A 21,131-nucleotide genomic window follows, 5' to 3' on the forward strand; every position below is an offset into this window, starting at 1 on the left:
AGCCTGCCCGCCCAGCCTCCCTCCTTCCTTCCTCTCTCTTTCTGCTCTTTTTTCCCCTCTCCCTCCCTTTGCTGGCAGCCCAGCCCTAATAAAATGCAGTGTCTCCAGCAAGTCTGCCCGGCTGCCGCCTCGCTGCTCCTGCCGGCACGCAGCCCTCAACCCAAACTACTCAGTTCGCCCCGCCTGGCAGCTGCCACTTAACCCTTGCCAGCCCGGCTGGCGTCCGTGGGCTGGAGGCCCTCCTCCCTTCCGCCTCCCTCGGGCGTGGGGGGAGGGCAGGCCTATTTTCTGAGAGGGAGATGGGTGAGGTGAGGGGTGTGGGTTCCCCACCATTCTGGAGCCCTGCCCGGAGGACCCGTCGGCCACGAGCCGTGACTGTGGTTCCACAAGGCCTTTCTATCTTCTGCCTTCTCATCCTTACTCTGCTTTGTGCCTCACAGTCGCTCCAGAAGCTGAAAGGGTGGGGACCACTGTCCCCATTTGACAGATGAGGAAACTAAGGTTCTGAATGGGAGGTTCCAGGCTGAGCTGGGTCACCTTGGCTGCTGGGTGGAGTTGCTGATCCTCCATTCTAGACTTTTTCCATTATGGGGAGCTGTCTCAACCTCTGTGTGTATATGTGTGTGTGATGTGCTGGGGTGACCTGAGCGATGCGTGTGTGCATCTGTGTATCTCTTGGGGTGCATGGTTTGTGTGTTTGTGTGATGCTAACGTGTTTCAGGTGTGCATTTGTGTCTGTGTGTGTGGCTGCCGATGACAGCACGCTTGCCCTAGGTGGGAGTCCGTGTGTGTGTGTGTGATGATGGAGATATGTGTGTCTTGGTTCATGTGTGTCTCTAAGAGAGAGAGGTGGCTTCCCAAGCATGTGCATGCATTCATGCTGTCTCCCAACTGCGCTGAGATATTTGCTCACACACCCCCATTCATCCTGCCACCTCCAGCTTTCTGTCTCCAGAGCCGTGGAGCTGGGCAGCTAGGAGAGGAGGCTGGCAGCACTGCTGGCCCAGGCAGTCAGCGGCAGCAGTAAGAAGGCTCTGAGTCAGGGTCCAAGCCCTCTCTGAGAAGGTCAACACAGGGCCCTCCCGTCTGTTTGCTTACATGGTCCAATCTGGATCCCAATGCCTGGGGTCCCTGCCAGCTGTGGGAGCAGCGATGCTCCCCCTGCCTGAGGCCTCACCCTCACTCCAAGCTGAAAAGGATAGACAGGAGGGTGAGGGGCCAAGGAGTGCCTGGGTGTGGAGGCAAGGGGTTTACACGCGTGCACAATCATGTCTGCGTGTGAGCCCAAGATCAAAGAGCAGCCTTGAGGTGACCCAGCGGCGGCGGCAGTGGCGGCGGGCAGCCGGCTGGCGGGGAACGCCAAGCCGCCAAGCCAAGTGGAGTCAGGGAGGCCAAGGGCTGGGAGCCTCCTACTCCCCAGACCATGGAGACAGCCATGGGGTCAGGAGCACCTGCCACCTGGGGCCAGGCCCAGTCCAACCCTGAGCCCAGAGCCCCAGCAGTAGGTCCCCAAGTCTCTGACTCTCCCAGGAGCCCCTGGAGGCTCAGAGGCCCTCCCTACCAAACACCTCCCCCAACTCCCTGCCCTCCCCCCAGAGCTGTCTGCCTCTAGCCTCCAGTTCAAAGAGCCCAGTGGTTATTTTCTTCTTTTTTATTAATGTTATATATAAAGATGGGTCCAATAAGAAAGCAGAAATGGGAAGGCTGGGAGGGGGTGGGAGTTGGCTTCGTTCCTGTCCCCCTGGGGGTGGGACTCTTTGAGATCCACCACATTTCTCTCCTCGCGCCTGTACCTCCCATCAAACCCAAATCCAGCAGGAGCCCACATCCCTGTTTCTCTCAGTTCACGACGCACAGGCAGGTACATCCAGGAGGAAAGGGCCACATAAATAGGAAACCGCAGTAGGGAGGAGGCTGCTTCTCTCTGTCGCTCTTAAAAAAATACATACTATATATATAGCTACAGTCTTTGACCTCTCCTTTTCTTCAATGCTTGACCACATCAGGGGTGGAAGAAAGTAGCTCTGGGGGGACATCTGGGTCAGGAAGAGGCAGTGCCACCGACCCTTCAGACAGCCACCCCCTCACCCCTAAAGGCACGAAGTTATAACCCTCTCGGGGCACCTCACCAGCCATTCTCCATCTCAGCGGGAACAATCTGTTTGCAAGGCCACCGGAAAGGGGGTGTTTTGGGGTTTGTCTTGCCTGGTGTGTCTCCTTGGAGATTTGGGGTTTGGCGCCAAAACTGACAACTTACTGGAGGAGAGGAAGAGGTGGGAAGAGGTGGGGTGGGGGCGGGGCGAGCCGGGGCGCCCCGGAACAGGGGAGATTGGTCCTATCTGTTAACAATGCCCTTTGTCTTCCTATTTTTCAACAGCTTTTGAAACCAAAGTTGTGCAAAGTCCTGTACATGGAAGAAGAAATGGGTCCCAGGGAAGGATGTCTGGGACCCACCCCTCCTCTCCGACCAGAGCAGGGGAGGGGAGGTGCTCCTTGAGTTCTTCTCTCTAACGCCACACATATTAAAAGCTTCCCTCACTTGGGGGCTTTTCTTTGGTTTAACCCTCAAATCTGAAATGAGGGCTAGAAGTGCAGAGCGGGGCTGGTGGAGGTCCCCACCCTGAGTCCCATCCTCGAGGTCCAATGTCTTTGGCAAAGGGGATGCTCAGGAAAGGGGCGGCCACAGGTGGCTTAGGAAGAGGAGCTTAGGCCCAGCAGGTCCTGGGATCCACAGTGCCTGGTGCCCCAGCCAAGGCCTGACCTGCGAACACTCCACAGTCTCCCTAGTCCCCAAGGTCTCCAGTCTGGGGGACGAGTACTAAGTTTTAGATTCTGGAAGGTCATGAGCCACTTAAAGCCAATCCAGGCTCTTGGAGCAGAAGGGAAACAGCTGTCCCCGCTGGAGTGGAATGCCCCAGCATCTGGAGGGGCACCCCAGTGTCTAGGCAGCAGGGAGGAGGTTCAGGGGGCATCCTTGGTCCATGAAAATTTCATCTGGAAGCTCTTGGGTCCCTGTAGGAAGGGGCAAGGGAAGGGGGAAAGGGGGGCCCTTTCCCCTGTGCTCCTCGATGATTCCTGAGTGTCGGCGGCTCGGACGGAGGCACCTCCTGTCTGGTCCAGGGGTTCCTTCGTGAGAGGTTCAGGCCAGGTGGGTGCTCAGTACACAGCCCCAGGGTTGGGCGGGGGCCCGGGGGAAGCATGGTGCAGGGTGGCTGGCTGAGGCGGTTGCTGCTGTAAGTGGGGTCCACTCAGGTTCTGTGCGTGGTACCAGGAGTTGGTGGGGTCGTCCAGGTAGCTGGGGGAGGCACTGTACGGGAGCGGCGGGGGCAGCTGGCTGCGGGCAGGAGCCGGAGTGGAATGGGAAGAGGTGTCCCAGAGGGCAGGTGACGGTGGTGAGTTGCAGGCCATAGAATCACTGTTGTTGGGGCTGTGCTCCAGGGGCACCTCGCCATTCTTATAGAGCTTCTTGAATTTGGAGCGGCGGTTCTGGAACCAGATTTTCACCTGCCCCAGGGAAAAAAAGGGGCAGCTAGTTAGCTTCGCAAAATGCTAAGTGAAAACCCACGGAGGAACCCAGCCTAGAGAGGACAAGGCAGGCACCTACTGTCACACAAGACCCCGGCCAAACCCAGGCATCCTGACTCCCAGGCCAGCATCTATTTTCTATCTGGGATAGAACTGCAGCTGGGAACTTTTGACTACTCAGGTCCAAATTCTGCTCTGCCACCTACCAAGTGCGTGACCTTGGGCAAGTTACTTGATCTTTCTGGTTCTTGCCTTTCTCATCTGCAAAATGGAAATCATGGCAGCATAATTACCTACCTCTTGGGGTCATTATGATGCTCAAATAAGTTCAGGTAGATAAAGTACTCAGAACAGCTAGCCATATTACTGAAATACAGAAAGCACTGAGTAAAAGGCAGCCCAGGTGGGAGATGGGCAGTTTGTGGCATTTTGTTCATATTAGAAACTAGATAGGGGGGACGGTATAACTCAGTGGCAGAGTACATGACTAGCATGCACGAGGTCCTGGGTTCAATCCCCAGTACCTCCATTTAAAAAAATAAATAAGTAAGTAAACCTAATTACCTCCCCCTTCAAAAAAATTTTTTTTAAAAAGGAAATCAGATACATGGAGACAAATACACACCCACGTAAGCATCTCCATGTGCAGGAACGTACCCACTCACAGCTTCACACAGACACCAGACTATACAAATACACCCAGATAAACACCCCACAAACATGAGTACCCTCAGTCACACATTCAGGCAGGGAAGAGCCCTCCAGGGCTGGCTAATGGGGGTGACCTGGGGACTCCGGACCAGGTGAGCCATGACTCCCCAAATTTCCCTTGGGGTATCTCCCCCTCTCCCTGCCACTCCCCACCCCATGACTGGTACAAACAATGAATCAGCTCCTCACCGGGTGACCCAGATTCCCGGCGGACTGGGCCCCACGCAGCCGCAACCCAGGCCCGTCTGTCAACACCTGTAGGGAGCCAGGTGACCGACACTCCTCCCTTGAGCAGTGACAGCTGCTGGGGGCTCTAGGGGAAGGCTGAGGAGGGGGTGCCCACACCTCCGAGTCCCTATTCCCCTTAGAGGGGAACCTCTGTTCTTGGCTCCGGCCACATAAAGAGGTGGAGCATTTGGGGGCTGAGCAGGAATGTGGTGTTTTGATACAAGCACACAGTTTTGGACGTGCACTCACTGTCCTCCTGCACAGTCAAGTGTCTAGGCCCCTCCACCCTATAAACACAATGACCCTTGAAAGATCTCACTCCTTAAGTGGGCATTCCCACATGTACACAGATCCATTAGTCTGTGTGCAAATATACATGCAGATACACGTGTATGTACACACACATGACTAGCCTTGGGGGCAGACGCAGGCAGACTCCTATCAAGTGAGCGATCCACACTATTGGGGGGCTGTGGGAGGTGGGAATTCTGGGGTGGGGGGAGGACATCTCTTTGTGACAGACCTACACAGTCTCACATGCCTGTACACGTGCTAATTCACAAACTTTCAACAGAGGTTGAGATCTGGGGGTCCCTCCACCCACACACAAAGGTTTCAAGGGCCTGCCGGGAATTTAAGAGGCCATGCAGGCTCAGTGACGCCTGGGGAGCCCCAGAGTCCCGCGCGGCCCCACTGAACCCCCGCGGCCTTCGACCGCCTACTACTGACCTGCGTCTGCGTGAGGCCCAGCTGCGCGGCCAGCTCGGCGCGCTCGGGCAGCGCCAAATACTGGGCCTTCTGGAAGCGGCGCTGCAGGGCGGCCAGCTGGTAGCTGGAGTAGATCGTGCGCGGCTTTCGGACCTTCTTGGGCTTCCCGTTCACCATGCGCACCTCGGCTTCCGGCTCCTCCTTCACGGACACTGCGGGCAACGCAACGGGCGGTGGGTGGCTCAGCCTCAGCCCGCGACCCCGGTGCCCTCCAGGGCTCCAAGGGACGCCCCACCCTCCGGCGCACTGACTGGCCCCGGGACTTCCCGGCTGCGCACTCCGCGCCGCCGGCGCCTGGGGAGGGAGCCGCGGTCGCAAAGCCGGACCCGCGGCCGCCCACGACGCGGCGCTCCCGGCTCCCCGCTCCGCATCCCCCGAGCGAGGTCTGGGCCCAGCGACCCCTGGCGCGCACGGCCGCCGCTCTGCTCTCCGCGCTTCCCGCTCGCCCCTCGGCCCCACAGCTCCCCGCCACCCGCCTGCTGGCCTCCCCCTCACCCGCACCTCGCAGTCGATCGTCTCTCTCGCCCTTTCCTTTTCTTTCCCCCTTTCTTCTTTGTCTTTTTAACTTTTTATTTTAGAATAGTTTTTAGATTCTGTACTGCAAGCACAGTATGGAATCCCTTCCTTTCCTCCTTCCTTCCTTCGTCTTTTCCTCTGTGCTTTCTCCCACTTTGTCTCTCCATATTTCTGTTTTGCTGCCTCCAATTTTCTCTTTTTCAGTTTCTCCACTCCGTTGTTGCTTCCCTCCGTGTTCCCGTAATTCTGGGAGGTCTCTCTCCGTGTGCCCCATCACCATCCTCCCTCTCCCCAGTCCAGATTCAAAGCAGGGTCGCGGAGCTTCCAGTGCCCGCTGCCTACCCGCAAGTCCTCTGCAGCCCGATGGAGGACCGCCTGCTGAAGTGCCCGGAAAGCACCTGGATCAGGAGGTTCTCTGACCATGGCCAACCTCCGTCCTCGCCTCGCTCACCCCGAGCCTCACCTGGGACCGCGTCGCCCCCCGTGCACCACGCCCCAAAGGCGCGCAGTCTCCGGACTGGAAGGTCTTCTGACCCCTCTGGGGGGTCATCTAGCCCACCTTCCCTAACTTCGGACAGTACATTCCTAACCTACCACGCGTTCCTAGATTTTCAGCTTTCTTTCGCTCAGCACCTTCCAGTGTCTCCCACCCTCCTGCGACCCTGTGGTCCTCACCTGGGTCCTGGGCGGGCAGCGGCTGCTCCCGGTAGGCTCCGTATTGCCGGTAGGAGGCTCCGTAGGTATATTCCGACTTGGGCGAGTAAGCCCCGGTGCTTGCAAGCCCGTTGAGATTGAACTGGTGGTGGTAGGTGTAGGGGTTCACGGTCTGGCCGTAGGGCTGGCCTGAGTAGTAGTCGTGCTGGGGAGCGCTGTAGTAGCCTAGGTCAGTGACGGAAGACTCAGGCAAGGTGGGCGAGTCTTTAGAACCCGCATGGCAGCTGAGCGAGCTGGAGATATCCGTAAGGATGCTGCTGAGCTTGCGATCGAAGGAGCCACTCATCCTGGCAGGCGCCGCGCCACCCCCGGTCTGGACTCGGCCGGAACGCCGGAGCGGTCAGGAGCGCCGGGGAGGCAGAGGAAACGCGGCGGGGGTGTATGTCCGGAGGGCAGAGGGGAGGGCCTGGCAGCGCCTCTGGGGAGGGGAGGCCGAGGGGCGCTTAGACCATCGCGGGTCTTCTTCGGGCGGTGGCGGCGCGCCTCTCGTCGCGTCCCAAGCCACAGTCAAATGCTGCCAGCTCCGCCCGGCCAGCCGGTTATAGACTCAATAGTGAGTCGCAGAGGGAGGCCCCAGCGTTCTGATTGGCTGCAAGTCTTGCCTTCCAGGCAAAACATGCTATTGCTATTTCGTTCTCTCTCTCTTCCTCCCCCCCCCCCCATTCTTTGCTGTTACCCAACACACACACACACACACACACACACACACACACACACACACACCTCTGTTCCTTCTTCGGTGGATCCCTCCCCCAGCCCAGATTAAACCCCCAGTGGCTCTGCAGAGCCCCAGGATCCGTCAGTCTGTCGGTCTCCCTGACTGGGAGTGGAAGGTGGGCCCAGGTGCGACATAGGAGGGGAACTTGCCCATTGGGTGTTTGTGGAGGGAGGTGGTCCAAGGTGGGTGTCATGCACATGCGTTGAGCAAATGACAGGCAGTCAAAGCAAATTGAGAAGGACCCAGGGCTCATAAAAAGTTCTGATTTCTTTTAAAATCAGAAGAAAGGAAAAAAATTTAGGTTGAAGAGAATGTTTGACTATATATTAATATATTGTCTTCACAGCAATGTAGTCATAAAATGTAATTTTAAAGTATGTTTTTACATTATACTGCACACCAGAAATCGACACATTGTAACTGACTATACTTCAATTTTTAAAAAATAAATAAAGCATGTTTTTAATGGAGGAAGGGGCCCATCAGACAAAAGTGCCTTGAGCCTATGAAGGTCATCCTTGGGCCCAAGGAGGCTCCTGTCGGAGAGAGACTGGGGAGGGGGCAGGTATGTGTGGACAAGGGACTTATGGAAAGGGTGGAGGTGTACAGCCTGTGTGTGGTGATATTAAGGTTATCTCCAAAACTATGTGTATGCTGTTTCAGAGATCACCTAGGCTTGCTGGAAGGAGCAGGGGACCTGGGGTCCCCATGAAGATGAGTGGGACACAGGCTGGCTCTCTGTGTGCTTCAGTAAGTTTGGGGGCAGATTCTGTGCATTTGGGACAGCACTGGTGGAAGGTGGGCATTTTTAGAGACCAAGTGTAGGGGATGGGTTTACTTGAGGTGTGTGACGTGAGGATTTCACATGTTCCACAGTACGTGCAGAGTTCACATACTTACAGAGATGTATGTGAGTGCAGGAACGTGCATGTGAGAAAGTGGATCAGTGTATATGGTGGGGGATAAGCAGTGTGAGTAGAGGGCTGTGGGATGGAGGGTCTATAAGTTAATGTGTAGTTGTATACAGCACCTTTCCAATCTCCAGTAGTTGGGAACGTCCCCCCAAGGAGGCCCTGAAGAAGAGGCTCTGCTCCCTGGGAACCCTCAGCTCCTAGTCCTGTCTGACCCACAAGGCCAGGCCTCTAGGTCATCCAAGTTGTTCCCAGCGTGTAGTCCATTTCTCCATTCCACCCCCAATTCTGCCCTCCGCCTCTCTTTGAAGAGAGGGGAATCTCCTCCAAATACCAGTTCCTAGCCAAATGCAACCTTCATACAGGTCTCCCTGTCAATCTTCCTGTCCCCTTCCCCTGCCAGGCCGGGCTAAGGCGTCCCGTGGGACACGCAGTGCCAGCGCCACCTTCTGGTCAGCCCTGGACTCTACAGCCTCCCCGAGTCTCGCTGAGCCCCTAGAAGGGTCTTCTTCGCAGACTCCGGGAGAAAAGCGTGCAGGGGCCTCTGTAGCATTTTCCAAAATCAGACCGCCCGGGCAGTCTGCCAGGTTTCCAAGGGCTTTGAGAGCTGCAGTTGGTGGAGACAGAGGGCCACAGTCCGCGGGCCGAGGGGCCAGAGTGCCCGCCAGGTCCGAGTGGCTCCGAGGAGGCGGAGGCGTGGGAAAGGTGGGGGCGGGGGGCGGGCAAGGGGAGCGCTATCTGTCGGTCTATCTCCGCGTCCCCCCAGCGCCTATCGCCCGCCTCTCGGAGCCCGTGGCGGGGCGAGTTACCACCCGCTCTGGAGGCCCTCTGTTCTGTTGCCAAGAGGGCGCCTAGAGAGCCCGCGGCCTTGGGGGCAGGAAGGGCACTGGGCAGGACCAAAGCTGGGAGGCTGGCAGAGCCTGCTTTGGAGCACTCAGCTCCCCCCAGCGTGGGGCAAGGCCCTTCTCGGAGGTTCGTTCATTCATTCATCAACGGAGAGGGAGAAATTCAGAGACGGCAAGGAGTCTGCACTTTGCTCACGTGGTCCTCACAGAAGCCACAATCCTTTGGCTCCTCACTGCGGCTCCTGAGTAAAGTGAAGGAGCACTAGACTGGGAGTCGAGAATTCTGGATTCATGAAAGGGTGGTGGTGGTGGTGGTAGTAGGTTACTTTAGAATAATTTCTAGGCTACATCCTGCTTTGAAATTCTAAGAGTTCTAGAATGGGTTAACACTGCAACGTTGGGGACTTAGGTGAGCAATTAAACAATTGTTTGGTAATGTGAGGTTGACATCTGGCCCTCTGTGCTCCATCATTGCCCTCTGTGCTCCGGGACACCAGGGACTGTATCTGTCCAATGCACTACTACCTTCCAGATACTTAGGGCAGGCCTTGGCACACACAACCGCAGTGCTCCATAGATGTTTGTTGAATGAATAACCGAGACCCCTTAATACTGAAGAGGGGCTGAATCATCTTGGCTGGGTATGCTTGCAGGCTTAGGAAAAGGGGCAGCATGAAGCAGGCACTGACAGCAAGCCGTCCCACTCCAAGGTAAGAGCAGGAGCAGCTTCCCAGATGAGGCCATGTGGCCCCAAAGGGGCCCGTTGGGCCAGCAGGACTGGAGCCACCAGACGCTGGGCGGGCACCTGCCAGCTCAGGATGGCAAGGTTGCTGGAGGATGCAGTGGGACAAGTGTCACCCACTGCATCTCTCCTGAGCCAACAAGATGAGCAGGTGTCCACCTGGCTAGAATCCTGCCCCTGGTGGAAGGGTGATGCAGGGCAGTCAGTCACGCACCTCTGGGAGGCTGACAGGAGGGACAAGGAGCAGTGCTGGCCAATGCCCAGGCTGGAGTCCATTACCCACCCTCTCTCCGGCAGGAGAACAAATACCCTGTTGAAGCAAGCTGTTGCTGGGAGCCTAAGTATCATGCCATCTGAACACAGCCACAGCAACTGGGCTCAAAGAGTGCCAAGTCTGAGGGGAGGAACTCAGGAAAGGGGTAGTGGAACCACTGAGTGAGCCGGCCCGCCCCTGGTCTTTCCGTTGCCTGGTGACCTGGCGCCATCTAGTGGTCACTCTAAGAGGTGCGTCCAGCTCCACTGGAGACTGGGAAGTGGGCCACATGCAGGGCCCACCATCATATCTTTAAGGAATGCTCTCTTTACTTATTTTAGGAGCCCTATCAACACTAAATATTCACTTTTTATCATCACCTTGCCTTACATTACAGCTGCCGCATCTCCCTCCTCCGACCCATCCTTGTCCAGCCAGTGGCTCCTTCCCTTAGTTTTCTCATTTGTAAGTCAAAAAGTGGATTATTAGATGGCCTCTGAGATCCCTTCAAGCTCTGATGTTCTATGATTTTAAATCCTAAGACTCTTGTCTGTTAATGGGGATCTCCCCTCTACCTTCTCGCCAAATCCCTTGGAGATGCACCCCAGGCCTCCAGCACTTAGCAGTCTGGATATCTTTCAGGAGCCCTTAATCCATCCCACAAATCTATCCTGAGCTTCTACTGTACTAGTTTCTGGGGATGGAGTAGTGAACAAGGCAGGCCAATGGCCTCCCCCATGGAGCCCAAGGTTTAGCGGGGAAGTGCATACCTGAGTGGCTATTTTCACTAACGTGAGTGTGGTATGTGCTGGGATGCGGGTAGCACATGCTGCTGTGACAGCCCAGGGGGCCCCAAACCCTTTATGAAGGTAAGAGGATATTTGAACTGAAAACTGAAGGATGTATGGGACTTGGCCAGGAAAGCAGGAATGAGCAGATGGAGAGGGTTCCCAGCCAAGGGAAAAGCTTGTGCAAAGGCTACTGGGACTGCCTGGGGGCATAGCATGGGGGGTGGTAAATAAACCTGGAATGGAGTCAGAGCCCCAGAACACAGGGTCCCTGGATCCCCAGAGCAGCAGAATAGGCTTTCTTTAGAGGCTATGGAAAACCACTGAAAATTTTAACCAGGAGTGAGATAATGGATTTTCATTCCAGAAGGGTCCCTCTGGCTGCAATGTGGGGATGAACCAGAAAGACAAGTGGAGGCTAGGAGAAGCCCAGGAGAGAGGGGAATTGGATCTGGGTTAAGAAAGAGGCAGTAGGGGGTGGAGAGGATTGGATAGATTTGAGAGATGGTTAGAAGGCACAGTGAGAATGCCTGGGTGAGAACGACAAGGAGAGGGAAAGAGCAGGGAATAACTCCCAACTTCTGACTGAGAAAGTTGAGACCATTCTCTGAGAAAAAGAGAACACCAGGGAGAAGGGGTGCTTGATGCGGAAGAAGATATGTCCTGTTTTTTGGGTTTTTTTTTTAACTTTTCACTGGAGTATAAAATTTATGCAGAAAAGTGTACAAATCACAATCAATGAATTCGCACAAACCAAACACAGCCATGTAACTAGCACCCAGGTTGAGTACCAGGTTGAGAGATGATGCCTTCAGCTACTACTCCCCATGGGCAAACATGTCTTAACTCCTAGCACCACAGGTCAGTTTTGTATGTAAATGGAAGAGTACAGTGTGTACTCCTTTATTTCTGGCTTCTTTTGCTCAACATTATGTTTGTGAGATTTATCCATATTGCTGGGTATTTGTAGATCGTTCATTTTTGGTACTGTAAGTGGGTATTCTAGCATATGAATGTACCCCCATTTAATTATCTGTTCTACTGTTGATGGGCATTTAGGTAGTTTCTGGTTTGGGGCCATCGTCAACAGTGTTGCTGTGAGCATTCTTGTACATATCCTTTGGTGCATATATGTACATGCTGCTCTTAGGCATGAGGAGTGGGATTGTGGGCCACGGAGTGGGTATGCATTCTGCTTTAGAAGATACTGCCAAGTAGTTCTCCAGAGTGGTGGTGCCATCAGCTCCATTTTTATCATGTTTAGTTTGAGTGTCTTTGAGACATTTAGGAGGAGCTGTCCAGCAGGCAGTTGGCTACATGGATCTGAAGAATCAGTAAAGAAACTGGGAAAAGAAACTGGGGTTGGAGATGTAAATTGGGGGTCTTTGGCATTTTGTGGTAAGTGAAGCCATGGGCATGGGTCCAATGGTCCAGGACGGGGGAGGGGTGGAGGAGAGGACAGAGGGCAGAGGGTCCCAGGGCAACACCTGTGAGAGAGGAGCTAGAGAGGTATGAGACAATACAGAGGGAGGTGGCCCTGCATCGGAGCGGGGCTGGGAATGTTTCAAAGAGGAGGGAGTGGTCAGCAAGGTCGAATCCTGCTGTGAATGTGTGGTTAACCAGGATGAGGACTGAGATGCGTACACAGGATGACACCTCAAGGAAGCATTTGGTGATATTGGGAGGGAGGAGTGGGTTCAGGGGAGGGGAAGGCTGTTTACAGCCAGCCAAGGGGCGAGTGGGAGGGAGGGAGGAATCGCAGAGAGCAAGTGAAGTTTGGCTGTGAAAAAAGGAGGGAGTGAGGAGAGCGGTAGCTGGAGGGCATTTGGCACACGGGGAGGGGCGTGTGTGTGTTTTATATCGGAGCAAGACTGTTTAGATGTCAATTATAGCAGCCAGGAGAAAGGAGTTAATCAAGAGTGCCATCCCTTAGTAGGTGGGAGGGGAAGGATCTGGATGCCTGCCCAAGGGGTTAGCCTGACAGCAGATTCTCTCTTCCGTTGAGTCAAGAGAGAAGATGAACTGACAAGAGCTGGCTTTCACTGAGCACTGGTGCCAAGCACTGTTTGAAACATTCTACACATATGAGTTCATTCACTACCCCCCACTGCCCTATGAGGTGGGCACTCTCATTTCTACCTTTTGACAGAGGGGGAAACTGAGGCACAGAGAAGCTAAATAAATGCTGGATTCACAGTCTGAACCCAGGCAATCTGACTCTTCACCTCTGCAAGTCGGACAGGCATGCTGGCAGGTTTGGAATCAGAGGGTAATTTGATAGAGCTGGGTACTAGACACACAGGTGTTTGTTACGTACATTTTCTGTACTTGTCTGGATGTTTGAAACATTTCAGAGTAAACAGAATTATTCAAGACATTTGGGGGTTCCTGCCTGGGTGTGTATGCAAAGTAGGCATAAAGTTAATAGCTGAGAAGAGGGCAAGGTGGTGGGACCTCCCAGAGGTTTGAGGACATTGGAGAAATGTAAGTCTAAAGTGTAGCTGCTTCCATGGTGACCAGGGAGAGGACTAACCAGGGGGTATGGAAGAATGTCCAGGGGTGCAGTGACCCCAGGAGGCATGATGGGGGTCCCAGGTAGTGGGCTGCTTTCCCGCTGGGCTCAGCACCAGCTGTGGGCAGATGGTTGTGTTGACCAGTGTGGAGATTGTCTGGCAGGCACGGAACATTAGCAAGGGTTGCTCAGGTGGTATCCAGGGGAATTTAAGTCAGGCAAGGAAAGAAGTGGAGAGTGGAGTGATTGGCAGAAATTGGAAGAGAATCTAGGCTGGGGGGGTCCCCACGAGGTCAGAGGGAGGCAGCAAGGAGGTCGTGGAGGGAACTCTCTTGAGACTGGAGAGCTGGAGGATGGAGTTTATTCAAACTGCGGGGTTTGGGGCAGGAAAGGAGAGAATCTTAAATGAAGCCAGAGGTAGGAAAACCATCTTATTTATAGAGGAACAAATATAAGAGTTACATCAGACTTCTCAGAAACCCATGCAAGCAAAATCAGAGTGGCGTGAAATCTTTTTAAAGTGTTGAAAGAAACAACAACACAGAATTTTGTATCCTGTGAAATTATCCTTCAAAATTGAACATAAATAAATAAAAACTTCCTGAAACAAAAATTGAGGGAATTTGTTGCCAGTAGACTTGCCTTGGGAAGAAATGTGAAAGAAATTCTTCAGAGAGGAAAATGATATATATAAAAAAACTCAGTTCTATATAAAGAAAGGAAGAACATCAGAGAAGGAATAAAGGAAGGTAAAATAAAATATTTTATTTTTATTATTTCTAGTGACTTAAAAACTGTTCATATACTAATAGCAACAATGTATTGGGTGATTATAGCTTATGGATAAGTGAAACGAATTACAGCAAAGCTACAAGGGACAAGAGGGAGGATTAGAGAATACTCTGTTAAGGTACCTATACTAGCTGTGAAACAGAATATTGTCATTTGAAAATGGACTTATATCACTTTAAATGTACATCACAAACTCTAGGACAACCACTAACATTTTTTTTTAAAGAGGTATAATTGGTATGCTAAGAGAGAAGAGAAAATGGAATCATATAAAATGTTTAATTAAAGCCAGAGCTGGTAGAAAAAAGAGGAGACTGATTTTAAAGAAAAAGGAAGAAAGAAACAGAGAACAAATGCAATAAATAGAAAACAGCCACAAATACAGTAGATAGTAATCCAACTATAGCCATAATCGTTTAACCATGAATAGTATAAATACACCAATAAAAGATAAGGACTGACAGAGTTGATAAAAAACAAAACAAAACCTAACTATATGTTGTTTACAAGAAACCTACTTTAAATATAAAGGTAAAATAGATTAAAAATAAAAGGATGGAGAAAGATATACCACGCCAACCCTAATCAAAAGAAAGCTGGCGTACCTATATTAATTTCAGACAAAGCAGACTTCAGAACAAGAACAATTATCAGGGATACAGAGGAGCATTATATAATGACAAAAGGGTTACTGCTCCAAGAAGACATCACAATCCTTAATGTATATGCACCCAAGAAGAGTGTCAAAATGCATGGGGCAAAAGACAATTGAACTGTAAGGAGAAATAGACAAATCCATTATTATAGTTGGAGACTTAAACACGTATTCATTAGTAATTGAGTTTGTTTATTCTTATTTTTTGAGTAAATGAGTTTGAATTACTAATGGGCTTAACAACAGCAAAGAGGCCGGTGTGGCTGGACAGAGTGAGGGAGAGCGCCAGAAGATGGAGTCAGAGAGGTGGTATGGCAGAGACAGTGGGATTATGAAGGATCTCACAAGATATTGTAAGGACTTCAGATTTTACTCTAAGTGAGATGATAGGCCATTGTAAAATTCTGAGCAGAGGAGTGACAGAATCTGACTTGTTTTTGTTAGAATGTGTCTCAGTTTGGATCTTTTCAAGCTTATCCTACTTGGAATTCTTTGAGCTTCTTGGATGTGTAGATTCATGTCTTTCATCAAATTTAGGACATTTTTGGATGTTGTTTCTTTAAATAGTCTTTCTGTCCCCTTCTCCTTCTGGGACTTCCATAATGCGTATGTTGTTGTGCTTGATGGTGTCCCTCAGGTCTTGGGCTCTGTTCATTTTTCTTCATTTTTTTCTTTCTGTCCTTCAGGCTGGGTAATTTCAATTGATTTTCTTTCATTCACTGACACTTCTACTTGCTCAAATCTACTGTTGAAATCTCTAGTCATTTTTTCATTTCAGGTATTGTATTTCTCTGCTCCAGATTTTCTATTTGGTTTTGTTTTATAATTTCTATTTGTGTGTGTGTGTGTGTGTGTGTGTGTATTTTTTAATTGAAGCATAGTCAGTTTACGTTGTGTCAATTTCTGGTGTACAGCACAAAGTCATACATGAACATACATACATTCATTTTCATATTCTTTTTCACCATAAGTTACTACAATATAGTTCCCTGCACTATACAGCATGAACTTCTTATTTATCTATTCTATATATATCAGTAGGTATATGCAAATTTCTAACTCCCAGTTTATCCCCTTCCCCCTGGTAACCACAAGTTTGTTCTCTATGCCTGAGAGTCTGTTCCTGTTTTGCAAACACGTTTATTTGTTGTTGTTTTTTTTTTTAGATCCCACATATAAGTTATATCATACGGTATTTTTGTTTCTTTGCAAAGACTATATTCCTCATCATGTGTGGTCACTGAAGCTTCTGCTTTAATATCTCAGTGATCAGTTAGTGATTTGACCTTTGTTTTTTAATGGATTTACTGAGGATTGAACCCAGGACCTCATGCATGCTAAGCATGTGCTCTACTATTGAGCTATACCCACCCCTCTCTTTTTATTTCATTTTAGTTTTTTCGACTTGATCTTAAATGCCAACCTTTAGCAGCTCCTTTCTTCTATATGCACTCCTCTGGTAGCTGTAATTTTTTCATTAGATTCCAGAGTTCCAAAAAAGTTGATTCTGTCAATTGGCAGCTTAATGGTTGCTTCAGTGGAAGGGCTGATTCTTGGAGCATCTAACTCTACCATTTGCCATGATGTCATCCCTGATTTGTTTTTGAAGCTCAGTCTTCAAGATACATAATTAAGTACAAAAAAAAAAAAAAGCAAGGTGGAGAGAAATCTGTATTAGATGTTACTAGTCATCTAAAAAGGGGGGGGGGGTGCTTATAAACAGTGAAAGGATAAGCCATAAATTAAAAAAAAAATTTTTAAATGACTCTTTAATGAATGTAGATACAAAATCTTTATCAAATTATTCAGCATTATATAAAAAGAATTATACACCATGAAAAAATGGTACTTATTCCAGGGACGAATGGATGATTTAATATTTTAAAATCAGTCAATGTAATCTACCATATTTATAGGCTAAAGAAGAAAAATCACATGAGCATATCAATTAAAGCAGAAACAAAGCATTTGACAAAATTCAATACCCATTCCTAATGAAAACTATTAGCACACTAGGAGCAAAGGTAAACTTGCTAAAGAACATCTACCAAAAAAAAAAAAAATCTAACATCATACTTAATGGTAAAAGACTGAATCCCTTATCCCTAAGATGAACAAAGCAAGGATGTGCACTCCATCAATGCTACTCAACATAATGCTGGAAGTTCTAGCCAGCTCAGTAAGGCAAGAAAAGGAATTGAAAATAAATACAGGGGAGGAGAGTATAGCTCAAGTGGTAGAGTAGGTGATTACTATGCACGAGGTCCTGTGTTCAATTGCCAATACCTCCATTAAAATAAATAAATAAAAATAAAATAATAAACCTACTTAAAATATACAGATCAGAATCCGACAATACATTTCATACACCATGATCAAGTTGGATTCATTCCAGAGTTGCAAGAATGGTTCAACATATGCAAATCAATCAATGTGATATACCACATCAACAGAAGAAAAGATAAAAGCCACCATGATTTATTTAACATAGAATTAGAAGTCCTAGCCATAGCAATTAGACAAGGAAAAGAAATAAAACGGATCCAAATTGGAAGAGGAAAGGTAAAATTGTCACTATATGCAGATTATGTGATACTCCATATAGAAAACCCTAAAGACTCCATACAAAAACTACAGGAGCTGATAAATGAATCCAGCAAGATAGTAGGATACAAGATGAACATACAGAAATCTGTTTCATATCAGAAGGAAAGTTTAAAAAAAAATCCCTTTTAAAATTACATAAAAATAAAATACTTAGGAATAAACCTGATCAAGGAGGTGAAAGACACATACACTGAGAACTATAAAACATTGATAAAGGAAATTAAAGATGATTTAAAGAAATGGAAATATCCCATGCTCTTGGATTGGAAGAGTATTGTTAAATTGGCCATACTACCCAAAGCAATCTACAAATTTAATGCCATCCCTATCAAATTACCCATGACATTTTTCACAGAACTAGAGCAAATAATCCTAACATTTATATGGGATCACTAAAGACCGAGAATTGCCGAAGCAATACTGAAGAAAAAGAATGAAGCTGGAGGAACAACCCTCTCAGACTTCAGACAATACTACAGGGCTACAGTAATCAAAACAGCATAGTATTGGCACAGAAAGAGACATATGGCTCACTGGAATGGAATAGAGAGCCCAGAAATCAACCCACATTCCTACAGCCGATTAATCTTCAACAAAGGAGGCAAGAATATACAATGGAGAAAAGACAGTCTCTTCGGGAAGTGCTGCTGGGAAAGCTGGACAGCCACATGTACATCAATGAAGTTGGAACACTCCCTCACACCACACACAAAAATAAACTCAAAATGGCTTAAAGATGTAAACACAAGACAAGACATTATAAACTTCCTAGAAGAAAACATAAGCAAAACATTCTCTGACATAAATCTTAGCAATGTTCTCCTAGGGCAGTCTTCTAAGATGATAGAAATAAAAGAAAAATAAACAAATGGAACCTAAGTAAACACATAAACTTTTGCACAACAAAGGAAACCATCAAAAAATGAAAAGACAACCTACAGACTGGGAGAACATATTTGCAAATGATGCAATTGACAAGGGCTTAATTTCCAAAATATACAAACAGCTCATTTAACTCAATAAAAACAAAAAAAGAACCCAAACAAAAAATGAGCAGAAGACCTAAATAGACTTTTGTCCAAAGAAGACATACAGATGGCCAATAGGCACATGAAAAGATGCTCACCATCATTAGTTATTAAAGAAATGCAAATCAAAACTACAGTGAGGTATCACCTCATAGCAGTCAGAATGGCCATCATTAAAAATCTACAAATAATCAGTGCTGGAGAGGGTGCAGAGAAAAAGGAACCATCCTACACTGTTGGTGGGAATGTAAATTGGTGCAACCATTATGGAGAACAATATGGAGGGTCCTTAAAAAACTAAAAATAGAGCTACCATATGATCTAGCAATCCCACTCATTGGCATATATCCAGAAAAGATGAAAGCTCTAATTCAAAAAGATAGATGCACCCCCAATGTTCATTGAAGCACTATTTACAACAGCCAAGACATGGAAGCAACCTAAGTGTCTATCAACAGATTAATGGATAAAGAAGATGTTTTATATATATATATACACACACATAATATACATATACATATATATACAATGGAATATGACTCAGCCATAAAAAAGGAATGAAACACTGCCATTTGCAACAATATGGATGGATCTAGAGAATATCATACTAAGTGAAGTAAGTCAGACAGAGAAAGACACATATTATATGTTATCACTTATATGTGGAATCTAGAAAATAATCCAAATGAATCTATTTACAAAACAGACTCATAGGCATAGAAAACAAACTTATGGTTACCAAAGGGGAAAGGTGGGTGGTGGGGAGGGATAAATTAGCAGTATGGGATTAACAGATACACACTACTATATATAAAGTAGATAAACAACAAGGATTACTGTATAACACAGGGAGCAATATTCCATATCTTATAATAACGTATAATGGAAAATAATCTGAAAATATATATATATAACTGAATCACTTTACACCAGAAACTCACACAATATTGTTTTTCCCTTAATAACAGCTTTATTAAGATATAATTCTAACACAATATTGTAAATCAGCTAACTGTACTTCAATAATAAATAAATAAATACAGATCAGAAAGGAAGAAATAAAGTTATTCCTATTTGAGATGACATGATGTACTCCAAAGAAAATCCCAAGGAATCTACAAAAAAAAACCCTCCTAGAACTAATGAGTCAGTTCAGCAAGGTCACAAGATATAAGAAGAACATATCAAAAATAATCATTCTTTTATGGAAGAAGACATGAATCTTCTTTTACAGAAGAAGGCAATGAAGACATGAAATCTGAAATTTAAAATACAGCACCATTTATAATTGCTAAAAAAAAAAAAAAAAAAAAAGAAAGAAACACATAGGTGTAAATCTAACCAAAAAAAGAAAAAGTGGGTGTAAATCTACCTGATGTTGTGTTGCCAACTGGGATTTGCGGTTCACGCTAACGGGTCATGGTTACTGCATCGCTCTGAGTAACAGCACTCAAGTGTGTACCTTCAGTGACCCTAACAGTCCGCTCTGACTTGGCCTGCGGATTGAGATAGTACTAGCCTAATTTTTAACAGTGTGAATATTGTGACCGTGTATTTTAAGAGTTCGGATAGTGAACATGAGAATGATGACAATACAATACCAATGACGTCACCAGGGAAAACCGGGTAAATGGACTGTGTTATTTTAAGGACAGATGGAAAGACACATACAGCTGGACTGGGGAGGTAAATAACCAAAACTGTGCCATATGCAGAAAAGAATTTGGGCTTGAAGAAGCCCACAATGAAGGAAGGGCAGGGAAACATGTACGGAGACTCACATGTACAGAATCTCACACATTCGGGATGAGACAGGCAAGGAATTCCAAATGAATCAGAAGTTTTTCATCTCCCCGAAGACAGCAGTTCTCGGTCACAAATAGTGGCTCGGGCATTCCACACAAATGAGCAGGCACTGTCGTTGAGAAATGTTGTTCCCTGGGTAGCTCTGTGGAACTGAGTGAAGTCACATTTCCTGATTCAGAGGGTGCAACTAAAATGTCCTGCGGGAGTGCAAAAGGGCAAGTTTTGATAACACATGTCTTGGCCTCTGATAGTGGAGACCTGATTTTGTCAGATCTCACCACTATCACGCCGATTAAGTCCGAATCAATCATGGTAACATGGTAACAAAAAGATGTCCCTCCCCTAGATCTTAGGTACTTTGATTCAAAAAACAGAGTTTCAAATGGTCATCTTGATTTCTATGTTGATTCTAACAAATCCACAAAAAACACACAACAAAAGATTGTTGATATCTTATACAAATACAAACTAATCTTGCTCATCTGTCTTGGCTATCCAGCGGACAGGGCAAACTTTAGCAAATTCCATTCAGTCTATAAACCACAAAATAGAAAGGACCTTACCTGCTAAGTGGTCCGCACATCTTATGCACAGTGCTGCTAAGAAGGGTGTGATTTATTTATCTGTCATATTAAGGTTTTCATAATGAATGTTTTCAGTCACTTTTCAGTTTCCTCCAAATGTGCAGAAGCACTTAATGAGTTTATTGACCTTATATAAAGGAGGTGGCTTCTTTAGACATGGGCCTGGGACAGCTATCAGTGTCACTGTCCATGGCAGAGATGTTAGAATGATGACCTGCTGTAAAATCACATATTTAAAGGGTGAGATAAAAAGAATGTACTTCCCTAATTTGCAAGCACAATAAAGCTGAGAATGGAAAAAGGGATTACAAACAAATTTGTACGCGATTTCCCGAAAACGGCTTGACAGCCTTTGGAGAGACCATAAGGAGCCTAGAAAAGGATGAACCAACTGCCTCTGAGTTGTTCATTCATGTGAAGGTTGTGAA

General features: G+C 47.8%; 1 protein-coding gene across 1 annotated transcript; it reads right to left on the reverse strand.

The window, feature by feature from the left end:
• Positions 1 to 1,636: 1,636 nt before the first annotated feature.
• DLX3 (distal-less homeobox 3) lies at positions 1,637 to 6,999 on the reverse strand. Its single transcript, XM_032457777.1, has 3 exons — positions 6,424 to 6,999; positions 5,194 to 5,384; positions 1,637 to 3,504 (listed from the first exon to the last, which is right to left on the reverse strand). Exons 1-3 carry the CDS (start codon positions 6,746 to 6,748, stop codon positions 3,157 to 3,159), a joined length of 864 nt encoding a protein of 287 aa, XP_032313668.1. The 5' UTR covers positions 6,749 to 6,999; the 3' UTR covers positions 1,637 to 3,156.
• Positions 7,000 to 21,131: the final 14,132 nt, after the last annotated feature.

Source organism: Camelus ferus, chromosome 16 (assembly GCF_009834535.1).
Source record: "Camelus ferus isolate YT-003-E chromosome 16, BCGSAC_Cfer_1.0, whole genome shotgun sequence".
NCBI lineage: Eukaryota > Metazoa > Chordata > Mammalia > Artiodactyla > Camelidae > Camelus > Camelus ferus.

Coding starts and splice junctions, on each gene's coding strand:
- DLX3 (XM_032457777.1), bottom strand. CDS start 6,748: ATGAGTGGCTCCTTCGATCGCAAGCTCAGCAGCATCCTTACGGATATC. Junction 5,385..6,423: donor GCTGCCCGCCCAGGACCCAG/GTGAGGACCACA, acceptor CGTTGCCCGCAG/TGTCCGTGAAGGAGGAGCCG. Junction 3,505..5,193: donor TGGGCCTCACGCAGACGCAG/GTCAGTAGTAGG, acceptor TCCCTGGGGCAG/GTGAAAATCTGGTTCCAGAA.